This window comes from Colletotrichum costaricense (assembly GCF_030867565.1).
Source record: "Colletotrichum costaricense strain IMI 309622 chromosome Unknown Scaffold_4.1, whole genome shotgun sequence".
Taxonomy (NCBI): domain Eukaryota; kingdom Fungi; phylum Ascomycota; class Sordariomycetes; order Glomerellales; family Glomerellaceae; genus Colletotrichum; species Colletotrichum costaricense.
The window spans coordinates 635,627-654,111 of record NW_026848233.1 but is presented as its reverse complement, the minus strand read 5'-3'; the positions used below and the strand labels follow the sequence as shown (position 1 = coordinate 654,111).

The following is an 18,485-nucleotide window of genomic DNA, read 5'->3' as shown; positions in this document are numbered from 1 at the left end:
TTTTCAGGGTACAACGTCAGGCTCCAGGCCGTTGTAACAATTCTCGGACTCTGTGGGCTGATCACGGTTCAACTCGTCATGGTTCGCGAGCGATCTTCTCACGTTTATCCGCTTCTCGACCAGATCTGCCCATAGGACGCCGAAGAAGGGCCTGTCGTCCGCTGCGGCTTTGGCGACAGCCAATGACGAGGTCTGCCGGACGCAACGTCTGCTCTGTCATGAAGTCTCCGATGCCTGCCATCGCCCGCGTTCTCGCCCTCTTCAGGGCTCCTGAGTACCTACCAAGTCCCAGAGCTTAGAGGTCTGAAATGTACCGTTTCCCAAGTTTGTCCCGGCATATCGTCAGTTTGCTACCACATTAGTTTAGCACCAACACTCGCGTGCCTCCTCCCAGCCGCCCAGCCCAGCAAAGTCACCAAAGGCGGGACTGGCGTGACTGTATGATTCGACCGTCTGGCTAGGTACCAAGGCAGCGGCATGTCTGCATACGAGGCACGGCTACCTGACACCCGACGGTTCCGCGTTGCCAGACGTATCTATCCTCGGGACCTTTCACGAATGCTCCCTATTAGCCAGAGGCCATTTACTAATGTCACCATGTCTTACCGTCTACAAAACATCCCCATCACTACCTACCAGCTCCAGGCGGTGTGGGGATGTTGTAGTGTGTTCCTCGATGTTCGCGGCTGTCGACATTTGGAAGGCGCCTCATGGAAGTTGAGGTTGCTTTGCTGACAGCATCTTCGTGCCCGCAGTCGGATCTCATAACTAGATTACCAGACTCTTGAACTCGTCTCGCCGTGCACATCAGCGGGAGTGCAGACGTACTGACGCAGCGGTATGTGATGCGATCATTGCCCAACCAGCCACCTGCGTACGGATACTGGCCGTGGCAAGAAACGGTCTTTGGACTGCGGCAGTGCCGAGGGCAACACAAGTTTGAGCATCGTGACCCAGCTGCCTAGGTGAAAAGTCGCGTAGCAAAGAAACCGGTCAACCTGACAGGTAGTCGAATGACTTGGAACCTTTCTCTTCGCAAACCCCGCAAACCAACCTGGAACTACTCCGTACGGGACTTTGGGGGGGCCATCTAAGTCTTCAAACTTCGACGCCCCCTTGGACTACCAACCTCTCCCCCCTGCCACAGAGCATCACAGCTCTTGGCGTTGAGAGACAGGGCCTACTGCTTAGAAATGCCTTATTAGCGACGATTGGCGACCGTTGACTGGCCGGGTATCTGGAAACCGGTGGAGCGGACGGCGTGCACAGCTGTCCCAGTGGGGATATTCGAGAAGAAAATGCCGCGATTCTGCGTGTCTGTGAAGCCGCCAGTGTTGCAGCCCACTGCACTGAGCCCAGGTCACAACTAGCTATGACCAATCTGCAAGCGATCCCACGATGGACGAACGCCGCGACGGCGCTTGGGACTGAGGATCCAAACAAATGGACTCGAGTCGAAGGGGGGAGTCGAAAGCATGTCATGGACGGGTCCCGGGAGGAGCTATCGGCCCCAAGCCGCCCGCCTCTGCTCCGCACGACCACTCTCAATCGGGACCAGCAGGCGTTCGGCGGAGACGCATCACCATTCACCACCCATCCATCACACTCATCGATGTGTTGGTGCAACCCTCTTGACGTAGTGTTAGTCGCCACGCTCACAGCCCAGCCCGTGACCGATGACCCTACCTATCCGCCGTCAAAGGGACCCCCGAATCGGCTCATCGTCCATCCCCCGAGTTACACCCCACACACACAAAAACACACGCATACGGATACACTATTAGTGAGAGGAGGAGGAGTGGCAGGGAGGCGCAACGACTAAGAAGTGCAGGCAAGGGAGTCACGGAGGGTCAGCCAAGGCTTCCAGAGTGAATCGACAACGTGCTAGAAGATGCACGTTTTGGTCTTGTTTAACGCCCGCCGTCATCTACGGTACGTGGACGGCCTGGCTGCGTGACCCCCAACTTCCGACGCTCGTTGCTGAAGCTGGACCTGCTAATATGGTTCACACCCACAACCTTCCCATGGTGACAAGGAACCTTTTTGACAAAGGCTCTTCCAGCCTGTCGCCCTACCTATGTCATGCCGGCCGTCGGAGGAAGGTTCATCAGCCGAATACAGCCCCCGCCGCCGATGACTGAGTACCTAGCAGACTCGGTCTCAAGCCTCGTCTCGGAGGTATTGGCCACCAGACCCAGGGAAGACGCGCTTGCTAGAGTGCTTGCAGTAGTAGTGCCTTGCCCTTGAGCGGAAGAAAGCGGTAGTGATGGACGGAGAAGAGTCGCGCGGTCCCTGACCTATTCCTGGTTTTCTGTCTTGGAAGATGTGTCTGCAGGATGTGATGGGTTAATGTTTGGAATTAGGTGAGTATCTTACCTCCCCTCGGCCACATGCATTGAGACGGCAAGCCTTTCTCGCGGACGACTTGGCTAGCATCCGGACAATATCACGCACCCGTTCACCAACGGGGTTGTTATCATGCCTCTGTGCCGCAGGCAGCTCAGCCGTTTCGCTCCGTCTCCAATCCCACAGCCGGTGATCCTGACCTCGCATCTTACACACACACACCCCCCGCCCAGACACGCGAACACCCAGTCGTCATCACCCTCGTGTTAATCCGCCCGCCTGCCCATATCACTCAAGCGCTTACTACACATCCCCGTTGAGACGAGACGTGCGCGTTCAAGAGGGCGGTTGTCTGCTGCCTCCAGGCGAACACGCACTGGGCTCGATATCGCATTGTCTACCCCGGACTGGACGGATCTGGGACTCCCACCCAGCGTATCCGGACGGGCCGCCGTTGACCAGTCGGTGATCTGACGACCTGGCTCCGAGAGTTCGTTGCAGCCACCGTGAACTTGCGCATCAATCATGCCTCATTTTTGTTTGCCTCCAGTCGAAAGGGGAAAGGCAAAGCAAAAGCAGCCCACTAGTCGGTAGATTGTCAGCCACGCTTCGTTTTTGAACACATTGCGCCAGACGCAAAACGGCCATGCGCGTGGCGTCCGTCCGTACCGACAAGGCCGTATCGTATCTCAGCTTCCCTTGGATTCGCGATTCGGCCGGATAGCGGTAGACGGCACATGCAACTTGTCTTCGTTGTGACCTGCTGCTGGTAATTGCGGCCTTTGCGAGCGGTGAGAAAGGGCATGGCGCGACTTAGACATACATGTCTGCCTGCCTACCGTCTTTTTGACGCCAGTACTCTCTCGTCCGGTTCACTCTGTGAGAGCTTACGCTCGTCACGACTTTGCTCTTTACGGACATTTTTTGTCTCGGCAATCGCAGGCAAACACTTCTACTAGGCCAAGCGTGTCTTTCGTCTTTTCGCCAGAGAGAGGGAGACCATCAGTCAACCCAGGCTGCAGCCAACAGTAGCTCCTGGGTTCAATAGCTAGTGACTGCCGAACGACTCACTGCACTAATCCTGTTGCCCTGCCCTTGCCCTGCCCTGGCCCCCTTCTGCGCCGCATCCTGCAGCGGTGGCCAGCGCCGGGGCATGCGAGCTTCGAAGTTCAAGGCGCGTGATCTTGCTTTGCACACCACGTATAGGCAGCACACACGCAACCCGCGCACTCACGCTCACGCACGCTGAACGGACGGAACGAGCTGGAAGCACGTAGACGCAGCGGACGGGACGGTGAGTATTTTATTTCGGGATGTGCTGAGTCTCGTGCTTTTTCTGGTTGGGTGACTTTTGCTTTAGCGTTGGCTGGGTTGTGGACTTGCTTGGTCGGGACGCCGGCTTGAGCCCAGCGAGCGGCCTGTGGCTGCTGCTGCTGCATCCATGTTGGCTGTTCGCTGGCCATTGGGTGTGGCATGACACCCTCTCTCATTGATCCCACCACCAGTCCGCTACATCCTAAAGCTCCCCCATGCCGGATCGTGCCGTTGGGCTGGGTTGAACGACCGGTCACGTTTCTGCGGTTGGACGAGCCTTGGAGGTGAGGATGGGTGACTAATCCGGGGGGAAGGGTGATGTCGCCAATATCCCACTCATTGCTTGCCTTGACGACGCTAGCTTCTTGGGCTCGGGCTTTGCTCTCGACCATGGCATTTTTGCTGTAGAGTGTCACGGAGGTGCAATAGTATAGAGTGCAGGCCGCCTCCTTGCCCTTGCCTTGCTGTAAAACTGAGCAGAACGTAAAAGCGGATCTACTGCAATGCACCGTCCGGAGATCTGTTATGAGATCTCATTGACGTCCTTGATTCTAGGCGCGATGGCTCGCCCGATGCCAATCTATCGCACTCTATAGCCAAGCGTGTTCAAGTACACGCATAATACTATGAATGCATTCTTATACTTGTATCTTCAAGAGTGGATGATGAATCCCTGCCTTGCTCGGAGCGGTCCGCTAAAAGTGTCCCGCGTAGCCCAGAGACAAACGCTCAACGAGCGGTCGATCTAGAAGAATAGCAACCGTGAGGTGAGCGAAGCAAGTGATGTCATGTTCCCAAGGGCAAACGAACCCACAGACGGAGAAGAAGCTACAAGGCTACGATAAGCTTTTTCGAAACCTAGTTTGATGCCACCGACTTACTTGTGTCGCTCGGTTTGGCGGTACCATGGACGCAGTGTGTCGTCTGGGTGCCTGTTGAGTGCTCCGTTTTGATGCTGTGGTTCCGCTGTTCTGCGTATGCCCTTTCTTCGGATGGAAAATCCAGTGAGTCTGCGGTTGCGACGTGTGTAGTTATTCTGGTTTGTCGGGTTTGTACGTGTGGTTTTGATGTGGCTTTGACTCGGAAGTTTTCTGGCATGTCTGTGGTGACGGCCCGAGTCGTCGCCGCTGCCATCACTCCCCTCCTCTTGAAGACGACCCAGAGATGTGGGAGGGCTTTGGGCGAGGGTAGGGTACGGATGTGAGGAGAGTTTGAGGAAGCTATGGGCAAGTCAGCGTCGGGGGGTTTTTATATTCTGATTGTGGTTGGGTGAGTGTGAGAGGGAGGAGAAGGGGTTGGTAGGGGACTTTGAGACGCACGGATGATTGGATATGATGTCTGTGGGTTGGATTGAGTAAGAATGGCAACGGGAAGGGAGAAGTTTGTGATGGGTGTGCATGTGGAAGGTGTTGAAGAGGTGTTTTGAGGTTTCGTGATGTTGTAGTGTTGCGATGTTGTAGTGTTGCGATGTTGTGGTGTGGTGATGTTGCGAGACTGGAAGGTCCAGTCTGTTTTGTTGATTTTGGGAAACCAGTATTAGCAACGATCATTGGTTCGGTTTTGCTTTCGCTTTCGAAGTGTCGTTTGTAAAAGGCGAGAGATTCTAACAGCTGACTATCTACTCCTGCCTTTCTAAACACGGCCGTCGTAGCGAGTATATATCGAGGCCTTGAGTCAGGAATAGTTCTGTCCGGCAAGCCAGTCAACAGCAGGAATACCCTCGTTGATCAGCCAGGGGGCATTGCGGAGGACCCAGTTCCAAAAGTCCTTCTTGACTGCCACCTTGTTGATGGTGGCCAATCTCGAAACCTGTCGGCCTTTATCTCTTAAGCTAGGAACTATGGGTTCTGTTCAACGGTGCCCGTTCGTGCTTGTTCCGTATTCGTGAGGCTGGCGTGACGAATACGGGGAGGGAGGTGGACGAGCGGTATGGACGTGGTGTGAAGACTATTTCTACGGAATAGGAAGGGTTATAAACGAACGTTCAGGATATGGTGTAAAGATCATCTTTACAATACAGGAAGGGAGGTGAACGGACGCTGAGGACGTGGCGTGAAGGTTGTCTTTGTGGGTTTAGATATGGACGTGAATGATTATCACCGGTAGATAGATGTCCAAGTGAATGAACGATAATAAGAAAAACACAGAGGCCTTCAATCCATCGTAAGGAGATGCCAAATATTGGATTGTCTTGGATAATCTTAGCTTCTTCGTTAGGCTCCTGCTTGATACAGGGGCCCTCAGTTCTTGGGTATAGATTCTCTTTGATTGTCAAGGATAGGGTCTTCCCCAACAAAGACGGGATAATGGCCAGGCCATCGGGTCCTCTGCCATACTTGATACGACGTACTAGCCTTCCCTCTCCCACTCAAACTCCCTTTTTCTCTGTACTCACACTGAAAGTATCCGCCCGTACAATCTTCCTGTCAAAGTCGTCCTGGCTCAGTATCATCTCCTGACTGCTGCAACTTCTCGCCCCCGCGATCTTTGATTCCGTCTCGTCCAGGCTGTCTTCGTCAGTTCGTCTCTCCACCCTCGTGATGGTCCCCCATGTGCGCGGTTGCGCCTCCGTCTCGGACTTTGCCCTTCCACTAGGGCCCATTTCATAGTTCTCGTAGGTATGTCTGCCTCCCCTGGGACCGGATCCGAATATGCGCTTGCCAAAGATGCGCTCGCCGAGCGGTTGAAGTATGGGTATACAGGCGGCTATGATCATTGTGCCGCCTTCGACTCTGTGTGGTTCGGAATAGATTAGCGTTGCGTGCACTTTGGATGGCTCGTCTCTTACTCACATTGTCCAAATTACCAAGTCCGCCGTATCGTCTGGAGGGATATCATCAGCCTGAAGAGCATAGATGGCAGTGGAAGCGAGCCCATGACATACATGTGAAGTCGCTGCTCGCAAGACTTGGGACGCGGGTGCATTTGTAGACCGCGACCACGGACGAGCTAACCAATGTCAGCACATTCTTGTCGTGATGGCTACCGACTGACTCCTTACATAGACCCAATGCCCAGCGCAACACTCAAAGCTGCCTTTTTCTTGATGCTCATCTGTAGTCTCGCAAGCACCAATGCTGGATAGACAGCGAGGTACAAGTCAACAAAGGCGCCAAAGGCTATCTCACACGTCAGCAGGCCGTTGCATTAACTTGGCCTCATTATCAAGGTAAACTTAGCCTCGTACCTCCCGTGTAAATAGCAAACGAGACCAATATCCATTTATTCAGGCAGTGACCAGGCACGGAAAAGTCCCATTGCGATTGCGTTGGCTGGCAATGTGTGAAGAGGAGAATCATGTTGGCCGTCAGGTTGAGCAGGCAGAAGAGTGACAGGGCCCAGAGGAACGTCTTGTGCCATGGACTCGGGTTCAAGATTCGCGTCAGGAGGGCGACGACGGCGAGCTTGGGTAGGCCAAACGACATGACGCCGGCTGGGAAGCCAGCGATTGTCCAAAAGATGGCTCCGGACTTTTGCTGGGTGGTCAAGAGCTCGAAGTGTAGGCCCATGCCATGTGATACAGCAACTACGGCGGTCGCGACGCTCACCCAGCTACAGATCTATATGAGGTTGGTGAACCTAGTCAGACAGCCAATGTTGGAGTATTTGATTTGAGACAACTCACTACTGACGCCACGATGAGGTAGTCATCTGAATGGACCTTCTTGAGTATCACGCCCCGTACATAGAGTCTTGCTGCAGTGAAGAGGGTGCTGAGAGCCGTGACTGAGATGATGATCCCCAGCGAAGAAGGTCCCTTATTTTCGTTGTCGTTTGATGTTGATGTTGACATTGCTCTTGTGGAAAGGCGGCAATTGAGAATTGATGGGATCGAAGCAAGCCAATTCTAGGAAGTAGGGATGAGAAGAGGGGAATACAGACAGATACAATCTGTGATAAAAAAGTGCACATCCTTCACTGCGTACGCCGGCATGGCTGCGGCTCTGGGACCGAAGTACAGGAATACTCGCTTCCTCGCGAACATATTACCAGCCGGAAATCACAAATCCTTCACTCTCTAATGCTCCCGCCTGTTCGAGCCAGATCTTTCGGGGATTCCAGCCGAAGATATGATGAATCGGACCATCGATGGTACCCGGTCCACAAAATCGAGATGCTGCGCAAGCAGGATGAACCAATATCTGTTGGACTAACAAGATCCTCCTGGTTTCGAACCAGCCTAGGCTCATGAAGCGAATGAGCTCTCCTAGGTGGGGCTGGGGTGATTCCGGGATGCTTCACCCCAAAAAGGACTGTTGGACATGGTTCTGTTGCAATGATGCAGGACCAACAGGTCTGTTGGTCCAGAGTTGCAGCAGAACCTTGCATGCGAGCGTGTAGAATAGATGAGAGCTTCCGTGTTTGAACCTTGGCGATCATGGGAAAAAATTCATCGGACATGGGTTCTTGTGAAGGGTTTACATGAAGAGCATATGGCTATATGCGAAGAAAAGCATACAAATATGCTCGGCGATGTCCCGCACCACTGTCAAATACCCTATGCCATCAAATCCGACGTACTTGGGACCAGCATTGAAAACACAGTATCTTTCACATACCTTACTGAGCCTCACGACCGTTCATCGTTCCTACTATTGATCATCCGCCATGGGCTCGGTCCCGGACAATCTTTCTCATGGCGTCTCAGTCGACATGGTAACTCAGCCCAGCAACCCAAAAGATGTAGCAACGTTGTTGAATAGCATCAGCACGTTGGGCGCCTCCTCACTCGACAATGAGCAGAATCGCCTTAATCTTCTGAAGCAAGCTCGTCTGCTGGTCCAGGCTCTAGAGACACCCAGAGAGACTATGATCAAGCACCTGTGGGCACAGGTATTACAAGGTCATGCAAAGGGAGTAGACGGTGTAATTTGCTAATTGAACTTGATACACAGCCTGCCACTGGCTGCGCCATCGCCTCAGGAGTTGAATCGGGTCTCTTCGACTTCATGGCCCGAAATCCAGGGCCGAAGACCGTAGACCAACTCGCCGCAGAACTAGACTTCGAGAAAGATTTACTAGCGCGTTCGATGAGGCATCTGGCGTCGACCGGATATCTACGCGAGATCGGTGTTGACGAGTACGAGACGAACCACTTTTCGAGATCACTGACTCTTCCTATTATTGGCAGCGCCTACTCTTGCGTGTAAGTCTTCATGATCTAGCAGGCATGAGAGATCTAGAAAACTAATGGCCTCTTCCAGAGTCGGCGGCGTGTGGCCTACCTTTTGCAACTTCCCCACGTATCTCAAGAAGAACGGGCGGAGAATGACGCCAGATATAGGACCTCTACAAGATGCCAGTGGCAGTAAGAAGGATTTTTTCACACATATCATGGAAAAGTACCCCGCCGGCGAGTTTCAGCAGTTCATGAAAGGATACGGCCAGGGGAGGAGACTCTGGATGGACCCGGATTTCTACCCCGTAGTCGAGCGCCTCGTCAACGGCGCAGATACCACTTCACCAGACGCGGCGTTCATCGTCGACATTGGAGGCGGCATCGGCCACGACTTAGACGAGTTCTGTCGCAAGCAACCTGCCGCGCCGGGCCGGCATGTCCTACAAGACCTCCCTCACGTTCTCTCACAGGCGCAAGTCCAAGATCTCGACCGCAAGATTGAGCTTATGCCGTATGACTTTAATACCGAGCAACCAGTCAAGGGCGCGAGGGCGTATTATCTCCACTCTGTACTACACGACTGGACAGACGAGGTCTGCGAGAGTATTCTTGCGCGGGTCAAGGCTGCGATGAGGGCAGGGTATAGCAGGCTCTTGATCAACGAGAACGTTATACCTTCCAAAGGCGCAGATTGGCAGGTCACGGCGCTCGACATGGTTATGATGACTGTGTTTGCGTCGAGAGAGAGGACAGAGGAGGAGTGGTATCAGTTGCTGGAGGGAGCTGCTGGGTTGAGGATCGTCAAGATCTGGTCTAGGGGGGAGGGGTCTGAGTCGCTTATTGAGTGTGAGTTGGCATGAAGACGGAGCAGGATCAGGGGAGATAGCTGCTCGATATGGAAAGCTGGATTAAAGAAACTTCTGGGCCTTGAAAGACATCTAACAGAACGGCTGAATTGAGATCCTCAAATCACTTGAACCTCAGAACAGAGCGTTTTCATTCGCCCAAGCCAGCTCACTATGTAATCAAGCAGCCTTATGAAGAACGCTGTCGACCTATTTGAGAGAGCTTTCAGACATTCAAAGGCGGTCCAAGAGCGGGAGATACTAGATGTCATCAGTCGTAAACTGAGCAGACCTGCGCGTCCGACCCAAAACATTTGTGTCATCGAGCGAGCTCCCAGTCGAGATCATAGTCCAGGATTCCTACTGAATACAAGACTAGGGCTTCTCATACAAGTCCAATCTAACGGCTTTGATACCGCTTCGCCTATCGTGCCTCGCCCCTCTTCTCTTGCCTATTTCCCTTACCTCTTGTACCTTACCTCTCGTGCCGTATTCGTCATCTGTATTTGTGAATACGAAACGGGTGCCGACCACCGAGGTGACAGACACTGCCAGATCGAGCAATAAGCCGCCCGGACCTTCGGCTTCATGTCCTTACCACTAGCCATGACGGTATCGACTGCCCTCTAAGAACTAGCCAACGAGCACGAATAGAGCGCAGTCAGAGTCTATGTCGAGGGACTTTATCGCGCTATTGCGAAGCATTTTCCAATCTCTATGGCACGGTGATCATCTGGAAACTTACCAAGCTGAAGAACGACTTAGAGAGTCTCGAGGTGGATGGCAAACCTAGCGACAGTGGTGCAAGCGAAGGATAGGAAGACGTTGAGATGAAGCACGCCGAGTCGGCATAGGATCGACAACGAGAAGGGGCATTACACATCTGTCGATGAACGACGACAATTCATCTGGGCGACCGCACACTTATCAATTAACTAGCTAATATCTCTTCTGTCTTGCCGGCAGGGAGGTATTACTTAGCCCCCCGCCCCCCCCCAACAAATATACTACTAATTTAAAACCACAATAAGAACATCACCACATCGTCACAATAACCCATAAAAGCAAAAGATAACTCCTCGACGGGGAATTGAACCCCGGTCCCCTGCGAATCGTTGTAAGGAAATAGTTCCTCAATGACAAGCAGATATCCTCACCACTAGACTATCGGGGAAGTGTGGATGTTGACATCCAGTGATAGTTGGTTGACGGTCGAGACCCGCTGAGGGTATATAAACCCACAGATGGATCTTTCATAATTAGATGGGTGGGTAGATTAGTGTGTCGGCTAATACAAACCTGCCCCTCTTTCTATAACGACACCTTTGGTGTCCTGACCACAAGCATTTAAATCAACCTAGGTTATCCGTAGAAGTCAATGATTTCAAGGGACAGGACCGAGCAGCTCAGCCTTTCTTCTCAAACACAATAAAGAAAAGAAACGTAAACTTGGGGCAATCCTTTATGAGCTATTCATGATTCATGCTAGTCTTACATACAACTTCTCCTCTCTCTTCAACACCCTTACTGAAGCGACTCTCATCTCAAGCCACGCCCAAATCTGCTGCCCCAATCTCTCCTTTCGACAGCAGGAAGAAAGAGCAGTATTAACATCAACAGTAATAGTTTTTCCGCAGTCTCCTAGGTAGTGCTGGTCACCCCTGAAACCATTCCACCACCATATACCTCCCCCCCAGAAACGCCAGGCCAACGGGGGAAACACCCCAAAACAAGCAAACAGTAACTTCCATCAAGCATTCGATGCTTCCACTTCCTCATCCTCGAATTCAAATGCTACCGCGGAATACATCAGACTGGATCTTAACCCTCTTCCCCACAGCCTCACCTGAACCAAGTCCATCCGAAGAGCGCTTCACGCCCCGGGTGATAACCCCATTCGTCGCCCTCCTGGGTGACTCAACACCCGCGCTCGCCATCTTGGAAAGGGAAGACGGTCCATTCGGCATCTTGCCCTGAAAAGACTCCGACTTCATCATCTTCCGAGCAGCAACAGCTTCAGCCCTGACGGCCCCAAGATGCCTCGTATGAAACACCGCCCTCCTCTCCCTACCGTGACCGCACACCCTCACATTACCACCGCAAAAGCTGCATTCGTGCCTGCCCATCGCCGATGCGAAGCGGCCGTCAGGCGCGGGATAGAAGCCGGGGATCGCAATCAGCTCCTTCTAAGAGTGCTTGCCCTGCGGCACAATCGCCTTGTCGATCTGCAGGTTACCCCTTGCCATCTTGTCCTTCTCGTCGCCGAAGCGCGACTCGAACTCCCGCTGCTGGTCCTGGTGCCTCTCGAGGGATTCGCGGCACTCCGGCGGCAAGAGGGCCTTGAGATCGTCGCCGATGGCCAGGATGCCGTTGAAGGGTTTCAGGAAGTCGGGGACCTCGGCGGGTCGCTTTCCGGCGGATTGGACGCCCGCGCGCGGTATTTCGTAGACAATGTCCACCACGTTGAAGTTGCGCTGGACAGCTGAGGGTACCGAGGGGAATGCGCTGTTCGAATCGCTTGTGTCGCCGGGAGTGACCCTCTCGACGCGGGCGCGAGTGGGTTGCGTGTTGACTGGCTTCTGCATCAGGTTGGTGTGAATGTCGTATGCGCCGTTCCGCAGTGTTGCCATCCGGATGGCATTAAGACGACTGTTGAACTCGCTGAGCTTTGTTAGTATGTGGCACAGTAATGATTGATGTGTATAAACCCACCTAGCAGCACGAGCGTGCTCCAGTTGCCAGTTCGTATCATTCACGTTGACCCTCTTCTTCTTCACCTCTGTCAAACCAGCAAGAGGATCCGAAGCAGCCGGTGTTTGGTTGGTATGGTACACGGCACTGGCACCGAACCACGCGACATACTGATTTGTGTTGTACGGCTCGTTGGGGTTGAAGACGTCTGACGGGTCCGCAATGTGTCCCTCGATGATGCCAGAGGCGCGCATGTCAGCCACGCGGTAGTCGTCCACGATATTCCGACCTCCCACAATGATCCTCGCGCCGAACTCGACAAAGACGGATCGCGCCGTGACGATACCTATCGCACGGCCCTTGTATGAGTGGGGAATGATATTCCGCTCAATCATGTCCATCTTCTCGTCGTCGCTCACGATAATCTTGTACAGCTTCGGGTGCTTGTTGAAGAACAAGTAACTGTCGCGGAACCCGACGCAACGGGCGGGCTCCGTCGACAACATGTACTGCCTCTCGCCGCGATCCTTGACCGTGAATGTTCTGCAGCGGTACTGGCGGCCGCCCTGGAGATTACCGAGCTTGTCGACCTTTGTCTCGCCTTCCGCGTCCTCGGGAAGCACGCACTCGTCGTCGACAATGTCGACCTCTGTGCCCTCCTTGTCAATCACCTGCTTGAGCTTGGGAGGTGCTTGTCCAGGCGCGGGCCGGCGTCCGCCGCGGCCGCGCCAGCCTCCACGACCTCTACGTCGCGGAGTGTCGGCTTCGGATGCGGGTACCGTGATCATGTTGTCCCAGCCCGGTGGCTTGTTCTTCGGAGGCCGTCCTAGTCGCTTGCGACGCACCACAGGCTCGGCCGGGGGAGTGGGTTCTTTGGCTGAAGGTTCAGATTCCTCTCCCTCGTCGTTTGCTTGCTCTTCCTCTTCCTCCTCTCCGTCTTCGTCGGCGGCTTCCTCTTCATCGCCTGACTCGTTTGCCTTCTCTTCTTCTTCTTCTTCCTCCTCATCCTCTTCGTCTTCTTCGGGTGGCGCCTCATGCTCGGGCTCGGACTCGACAGCTTCGGGGACGGGCTCGTCATCGTCGATGCCTTCAAAGGCTCTGGGCGTGCTTTCTATATTTGCCATTCAGTCAGCAAGCAGCTTTTACTTGTGATTTCTGACAATTTTCATGGCTGGGACAGCGACTTATTCGAGGGGTAGCTGTTGGGAATGGAGGGGTACGCGAAGCGAGGAGGAAACCATTGAGGCGCCATGCGCTCGCATCCCACAAGTAAACGAGCCGTGGGAGAAGATTCGAGCAGATGTTCCGTCTCCGTCATGTTGCAAGCCATTCACGGAATCAAACTACGGGCTATGCAGCTCCCAAGTCGCGACCAAAGGTGAATAGTTGGGGAAAGCTTGAACTTACGTAGCGCAGCAGAGGCGCGCTTGGCGGCAGCCCTGCCGGACCGAGAACGACGTCCGGACATTGTGAAGCGCGCGTGACGAGGGCGCAAGGCGGATGGTGAAGTTGAGATGGAGATTTGTGGGCGCAATTCGCAAGTTCGGTGCAGTGCAAGGCTGAACGATGGTCAATCGGCGCTGGTAGATGGAGTCGCGTCGCGAAGCAAGGCTCAGCTTTCCCTGTGGTCGGAAAAAGTCATTGGGGACTGAGCTGGCATCTGATTGGTCGCTGGGTGAGTGCAAATTATACATCACACGGCTTTTAAACACTGTATACACGCCCATCTACGAATCGCCTCATCAGGAAGAACCTTGTTAAGCTGTACCTCTATGGCCTCACTGTTGTTTCTCGTCTCATTACTATTTCTGGTCAAGCATATCAGGCTCACTGGAATATCAGCGCAACCTCATGACTGAAAGCATGTTGTGATTCGTGCTGTCTATGCTATGAATCCTCTTGGTAAGAAAGAAACCAAGCAGCAATCTGGGAATGTCCGCAATGATTATGCAATTAAGCCACCCCAGTCCTAATAATTCCAGAGTCTCCATCCCAAACCTCACCACGCAAGCGAGCAAAAAAGCAAATCTGTCTCGTCGGCAATCGGACCCTCCAGCTCTAATCTTCCAAGAGCTTCGAGGTTGCACCATTCCAGGTGACTAGAACCGATCGACGGACTGAGACGGCGGGCACAGGGAAACCACCCCTAAACGCCCATGGATATTTTTGTGTTTCGCAGTCGCTGCCAACGACCAAAATAATGCAGCCGGCTGCACGAGGCTTCCAGAAGTTCGTCTTGACGTGATGTCCTACTCCTATTTGATAGTCAAAAGTTTCGCGTCTTCTCCGAAATCTTCCGCCTCGACTTTGATGGAGGCCATTTCCTCTGCCTCGCCTTGGGGATGAGCAGTGTCTAAGCAGTTGAAAAGGCGACCAGAAACCTTCTAGTTAACCGGAAGATTATCGATTGCCTTCTTGTCCGCGCCCCACTCCTTCTCGATGAGTCTATCGCGAGCCTGATACAAGAACCGATAGGCTGTCTTGATGGTGCCGTCGCTGACGCCTGCCACCGAGGCAATCTCCTTGGAGGTTCTCGATTCCTTCATGAGGTGAGATGCCATATAGATACAGGCGGCGGCGACGGACAGAGGCGAACGACCAGCCAACTCAGAGACGCTCGACGTCTTGCGTGCGAGCGCGCGCGAGACGTTTTCAATCTTCTGCGCATTGCGGAAGTTGAGGTTGGAGCAGAAACGAGTGCAGAGGTCCTCGGCACTGGTAGACGCGCTGGCCTTGTAGCCGTCCAGATTGGAAAGAGAGCCGGCACCACGCGGGTTCTCCTCCTTGATCTTCTGGAGGAAAGACTCGAGCTGCTTGAAAACCCTGCCGATTTCCTTCTTCGACACATGGGTGACCTGGAAGATCTCGCGGAAGGTACGGCCGACACCAGTCTGACGACACGCAATGAAAATGCAGCCTGCGATGACAGCCTCCTGCGGCTTGCCTTTCATGAAGTTGTGGTCGTACGTCAGCTTAAAGATGTGCTTGGCCGCATCAGAGACGTTCTTGCCCAGGTTGATACTATCGCAGAAGGCACCAATCTCCTTGTACGCCTGCATCAGAGATTTGCTAGCCTTGTCGTTCTGAGACTTATTCTGGAGACGGGCAAGTTGCTTAGAGTCTCTACCATCACCGAATGCGATGGTGGTCTCAAGCTGTGAGCCGTTGAGCAGGGGGTTGACGGCGTCACCGACACGGGAGGGATCGTCGTTGCCCTGGTCGTCGTTGGCAAATGTACGCCATTCTGAGCGGGTGTCGATAATCTTGTCTCCGACGACGAGGCCGCAAGAACCGCACACCATGTCGCCAGAGGAAAACTCCTCAACCAAGTTGGGAGGGTACTCCTTGCAGTCGGGACACATCACGACGCAGTTGAGGTCATCCTTAAAGCCCTCGGCATTCTCGTCCGTCGCGGCTCCATTGGGGCCGAGCATCTTGGGCTTGTACGGCTTGGCAGTGTAGATGTTATTGATTTCGTCGAAGACTTTGCGACGACGTCTGAGCTCCTTTCTTCTCCGCCGGAGTTCTTTTCGCTTATTGACGACTGCTTGGTAGGTTTCTTCTGTCGGCTCGCTGGTTTGCGCTGTCCAAAGAAGATCGGTATGAAGCTGAACGAAGAGCGGCGAATGCAGCTTGGCGGTGTTTTTTGGGCGACGGCTACTTCGCTCAATAAACGATCGTCTCAAAGGACGATGCTAGAAGCTGCTTCGGAACCGAGGTAGAGTCTCGATCCCACGCCGAGGCAGTAGGCGAATGTATATAGATAGAGAATCCTCAGGCTACTTGATCGGCGTTTTCTTGATGAACGGGGTGGGCGTTCAGCGGGAGAATGACGAAAGCGCTCGGGGATGCCCTAACTATTTCAAGAGATAAAGGTGAGCCATGACTTCCTGACTTTCGGCAGGAATATCCTCTCTCACCAAATAAATTGTCCTTTGACGGAAGTCGCGAAAGACGATTTTGCGGGGGAGGGAGGAGAGGAGACGAGGGAGAGAAAGGCTTTGTTTGCCAGCCGACCGATTCTACCAGTGAAGGCGTCCGAGACGTGTGAAGTGGCGAACAAAGGCTTGAGATGGTACGGCGCAATGTACCAGGGTCGCGCGGCTCGAAGGACTCGTATACGACGGTCGCAAAGTTGCTCTGAAAAAAGTCGATGCGACGATTTCTCGAGATTTCGTTGCGGCGAATGCAGACGACGATCTTTCGTGCGGCGAGCGAGTGACGTGAAGTGGGTTGTAGTGGGAGAGAGTCGAGGCTGAGGTTTCGGATTACGGACGAGGACTTTGACCACCCTGGAAGACCTTAGGCAGGCAGTTTTCGGAGATGACTCAGCAGGCAGGACACAAGGCAAGTGCGAGGGACTCGGCAACCTTATTTCGGTCAACCTCACCTTGCTTACCTCATCAGGTGAGTGGGTCTACTGTCAACCTCCGATTTTCGATTTTTGTCATCTCGAATGTTCCAGCCCGCCGAGGAAGGTGTAAGTCAACCAATACCTTCCTTCGTAACGCGCCGGTCTCTCACTGATTGCAAATAAACCAAATTTGAGTCAGAAATACTGACATATATTCGATCGTGGGTATCAATACAAAAGAAATGTACGGTAAAAGAAGGTACAAGAATACACACCGGGGCAAACCTTTAGCCCCCGTCCTCTTCAAGGTAGAGGCATTTCGCTCATCATGTCTCGTAACCACAACACACCCCAACTCCAGTCCTGGCCTCATGAAAAGTGTGAAGTGCCATCAGATCTGGGCACCGCCGGTAACGGTCGCGTAATCTCCTCCATCGGGTGAATCGGCGGCGGCGCAGTCTCCTTATCCAGAACCGACCGGCTTGGCCCAGTCGACTCCGGCGTCAACGGGACCCCGGCCCCCTCGGCATCCACGCCGGAACACCCCGGCCCAGTATAAGCCCGCCTCGCAGACGAAGCCGAACTCGAAGTCTCCGACACGGACCTGCTCCTCCCCTCACTAGGCGCCCACTCCCCAGATATTTGTCGCCCATGGTGTAAATCCTCCCGATGCTCCCTCATCTGCTGCCTACCCCGCGGGGGCTCCGGCATATCCATATCCGTCATCTGGTGGTGGTGGTGGTGGCGGCGGTGGTGCTGCTCCTGCATAGAAGAGAGATCAAACACGTCCTCGCAGCTATTACTCCTCGACGGCCCACGACTCGCAAGCGACTTGCGAATCATGATGCTCCGCTGCAGCTCCTCTTCTTCCAGCCTCTCCAGGGCGCTGAGCTTGCGCCGGCGGGCGAATTCCTTCCGCGTGAGGTAGGGGTCCCGCTTACACGCCTCGCGGAACTGGGCGTTCTTTTTGCGGTCAAAGATGTAGAATAACGTCGCCGACATGATGGCGGATGCGCAGCAGAGGATGACGATGATGAGGACCGTTGTTGTTCCGGCAGAGGAGGGTGATTCAATGTTTCCTGGTGTGCCGCCGATGCCGTTGCTTGCGTCTATTGGTGTTGGTGTTGTTGGTGATGTTGTTTGTGCTGGTGATGTGTGTGAAGGAGATGCTGTTGCTATTGCTATTGTCGTCGTTGTTGCTTGAAATGTTGTTTGTATTCTTGCTTCTTCTCGTCTGAGTATGTCGGAGATGGCAGGTGCCATGTCTTCTTATGTTGACGTTGCGGGCAGCAAGAGAACTGAGCGTTTTGTTTGTTGACAGCGGGACTTTGAACAACATGCAGTCCTAGTCGCCAAGTCGTAGTCCGTTTAGGCCCCGCCCCGGGGTCTCGACTCTTCTGCTTGCCCTTTCCCCTTCTAGATCCGAGAGTCGTAGCTGAGCTTTGGGGCGGGATAGAAGTTGAGAGAAGGTAGTAAAAAGATGGTGCCGCGATAGTGTACGCCAGCGCCGGTCTCCGGTGGTGCCAGTGTGACGGATAAGGTGGGCGGAAGGGGGGCGTGGAGCAGAAGTAGGGGTGTGTTTGTGTGGGGTGTTTGTGCGGATGGTCAATGATGCTCCGGACGACTGCACCCAAGCGAAGACATCACCAATGTTTATGTGTGTAAGTACAGGCAGAATGGGGTTGTTGTTCTGTTGATTCCGCTCGGAGCTTTTTGTTCGATGACGGGGACGAGAATAGACAGCTCTGTGCGTAGACCCTCTCTAAATAAAAAGCCCGTGTGGTGATGATGGGGAATGGTGATCAGAGTGTGAGGG

The 18,485-nt window shown here is 53.8% G+C and overlaps 9 protein-coding genes across 9 annotated transcripts; 2 read left to right on the top strand and 7 right to left on the bottom strand.

Moving 5' to 3' along the window:
- Window positions 1–3: 3 nt before the first annotated feature.
- Window positions 4–696, bottom strand: CCOS01_04242 (uncharacterized protein; the record flags this gene model as incomplete). The annotated part of the gene is made up of 2 exons (XM_060452424.1): window positions 4–213; window positions 637–696. The coding sequence occupies 2 exons, from the start codon at window positions 694–696 to the stop codon at window positions 4–6; spliced, it is 270 nt and encodes an 89-aa protein (XP_060316382.1).
- Window positions 697–1,475: 779 nt separating this feature from the next.
- Window positions 1,476–1,640, top strand: CCOS01_04241 (uncharacterized protein; the record flags this gene model as incomplete). Its single annotated transcript, XM_060452423.1, has 1 exon — window positions 1,476–1,640. One exon carries the CDS (start codon window positions 1,476–1,478, stop codon window positions 1,638–1,640), a length of 165 nt encoding a protein of 54 aa, XP_060316381.1.
- Window positions 1,641–3,515: 1,875 nt separating this feature from the next.
- CCOS01_04240 (uncharacterized protein) lies at window positions 3,516–4,052 on the bottom strand (the record flags this gene model as incomplete). The annotated part of the gene is made up of 1 exon (XM_060452422.1): window positions 3,516–4,052. The coding sequence occupies one exon, from the start codon at window positions 4,050–4,052 to the stop codon at window positions 3,516–3,518; it is 537 nt and encodes a 178-aa protein (XP_060316380.1).
- A 1,976-nt stretch (window positions 4,053–6,028) lies between these two features.
- On the bottom strand, window positions 6,029–7,453 carry CCOS01_04239 (uncharacterized protein; the record flags this gene model as incomplete). The annotated part of the gene is made up of 6 exons (XM_060452421.1): window positions 6,029–6,392; window positions 6,453–6,483; window positions 6,545–6,609; window positions 6,662–6,779; window positions 6,848–7,220; window positions 7,286–7,453. The coding sequence occupies 6 exons, from the start codon at window positions 7,451–7,453 to the stop codon at window positions 6,029–6,031; spliced, it is 1,119 nt and encodes a 372-aa protein (XP_060316379.1).
- Window positions 7,454–8,268: 815 nt separating this feature from the next.
- CCOS01_04238 (O-methyltransferase) lies at window positions 8,269–9,639 on the top strand (the record flags this gene model as incomplete). The annotated part of the gene is made up of 3 exons (XM_060452420.1): window positions 8,269–8,493; window positions 8,556–8,806; window positions 8,865–9,639. 3 exons carry the CDS (start codon window positions 8,269–8,271, stop codon window positions 9,637–9,639), a joined length of 1,251 nt encoding a protein of 416 aa, XP_060316378.1.
- Window positions 9,640–11,411: 1,772 nt separating this feature from the next.
- On the bottom strand, window positions 11,412–11,750 carry CCOS01_04237 (uncharacterized protein; the record flags this gene model as incomplete). The annotated part of the gene is made up of 1 exon (XM_060452419.1): window positions 11,412–11,750. The coding sequence occupies one exon, from the start codon at window positions 11,748–11,750 to the stop codon at window positions 11,412–11,414; it is 339 nt and encodes a 112-aa protein (XP_060316377.1).
- Window positions 11,751–11,810: 60 nt separating this feature from the next.
- Window positions 11,811–13,783, bottom strand: CCOS01_04236 (chromatin remodelling complex subunit; the record flags this gene model as incomplete). Its single annotated transcript, XM_060452418.1, has 3 exons — window positions 11,811–12,285; window positions 12,337–13,426; window positions 13,723–13,783. 3 exons carry the CDS (start codon window positions 13,781–13,783, stop codon window positions 11,811–11,813), a joined length of 1,626 nt encoding a protein of 541 aa, XP_060316376.1.
- A 916-nt stretch (window positions 13,784–14,699) lies between these two features.
- On the bottom strand, window positions 14,700–15,749 carry CCOS01_04235 (transcription factor TFIIB; the record flags this gene model as incomplete). Its single annotated transcript, XM_060452417.1, has 1 exon — window positions 14,700–15,749. One exon carries the CDS (start codon window positions 15,747–15,749, stop codon window positions 14,700–14,702), a length of 1,050 nt encoding a protein of 349 aa, XP_060316375.1.
- A 1,289-nt stretch (window positions 15,750–17,038) lies between these two features.
- On the bottom strand, window positions 17,039–17,932 carry CCOS01_04234 (uncharacterized protein; the record flags this gene model as incomplete). The annotated part of the gene is made up of 1 exon (XM_060452416.1): window positions 17,039–17,932. One exon carries the CDS (start codon window positions 17,930–17,932, stop codon window positions 17,039–17,041), a length of 894 nt encoding a protein of 297 aa, XP_060316374.1.
- Between the last annotated feature and the right edge of the window lie 553 nt (window positions 17,933–18,485).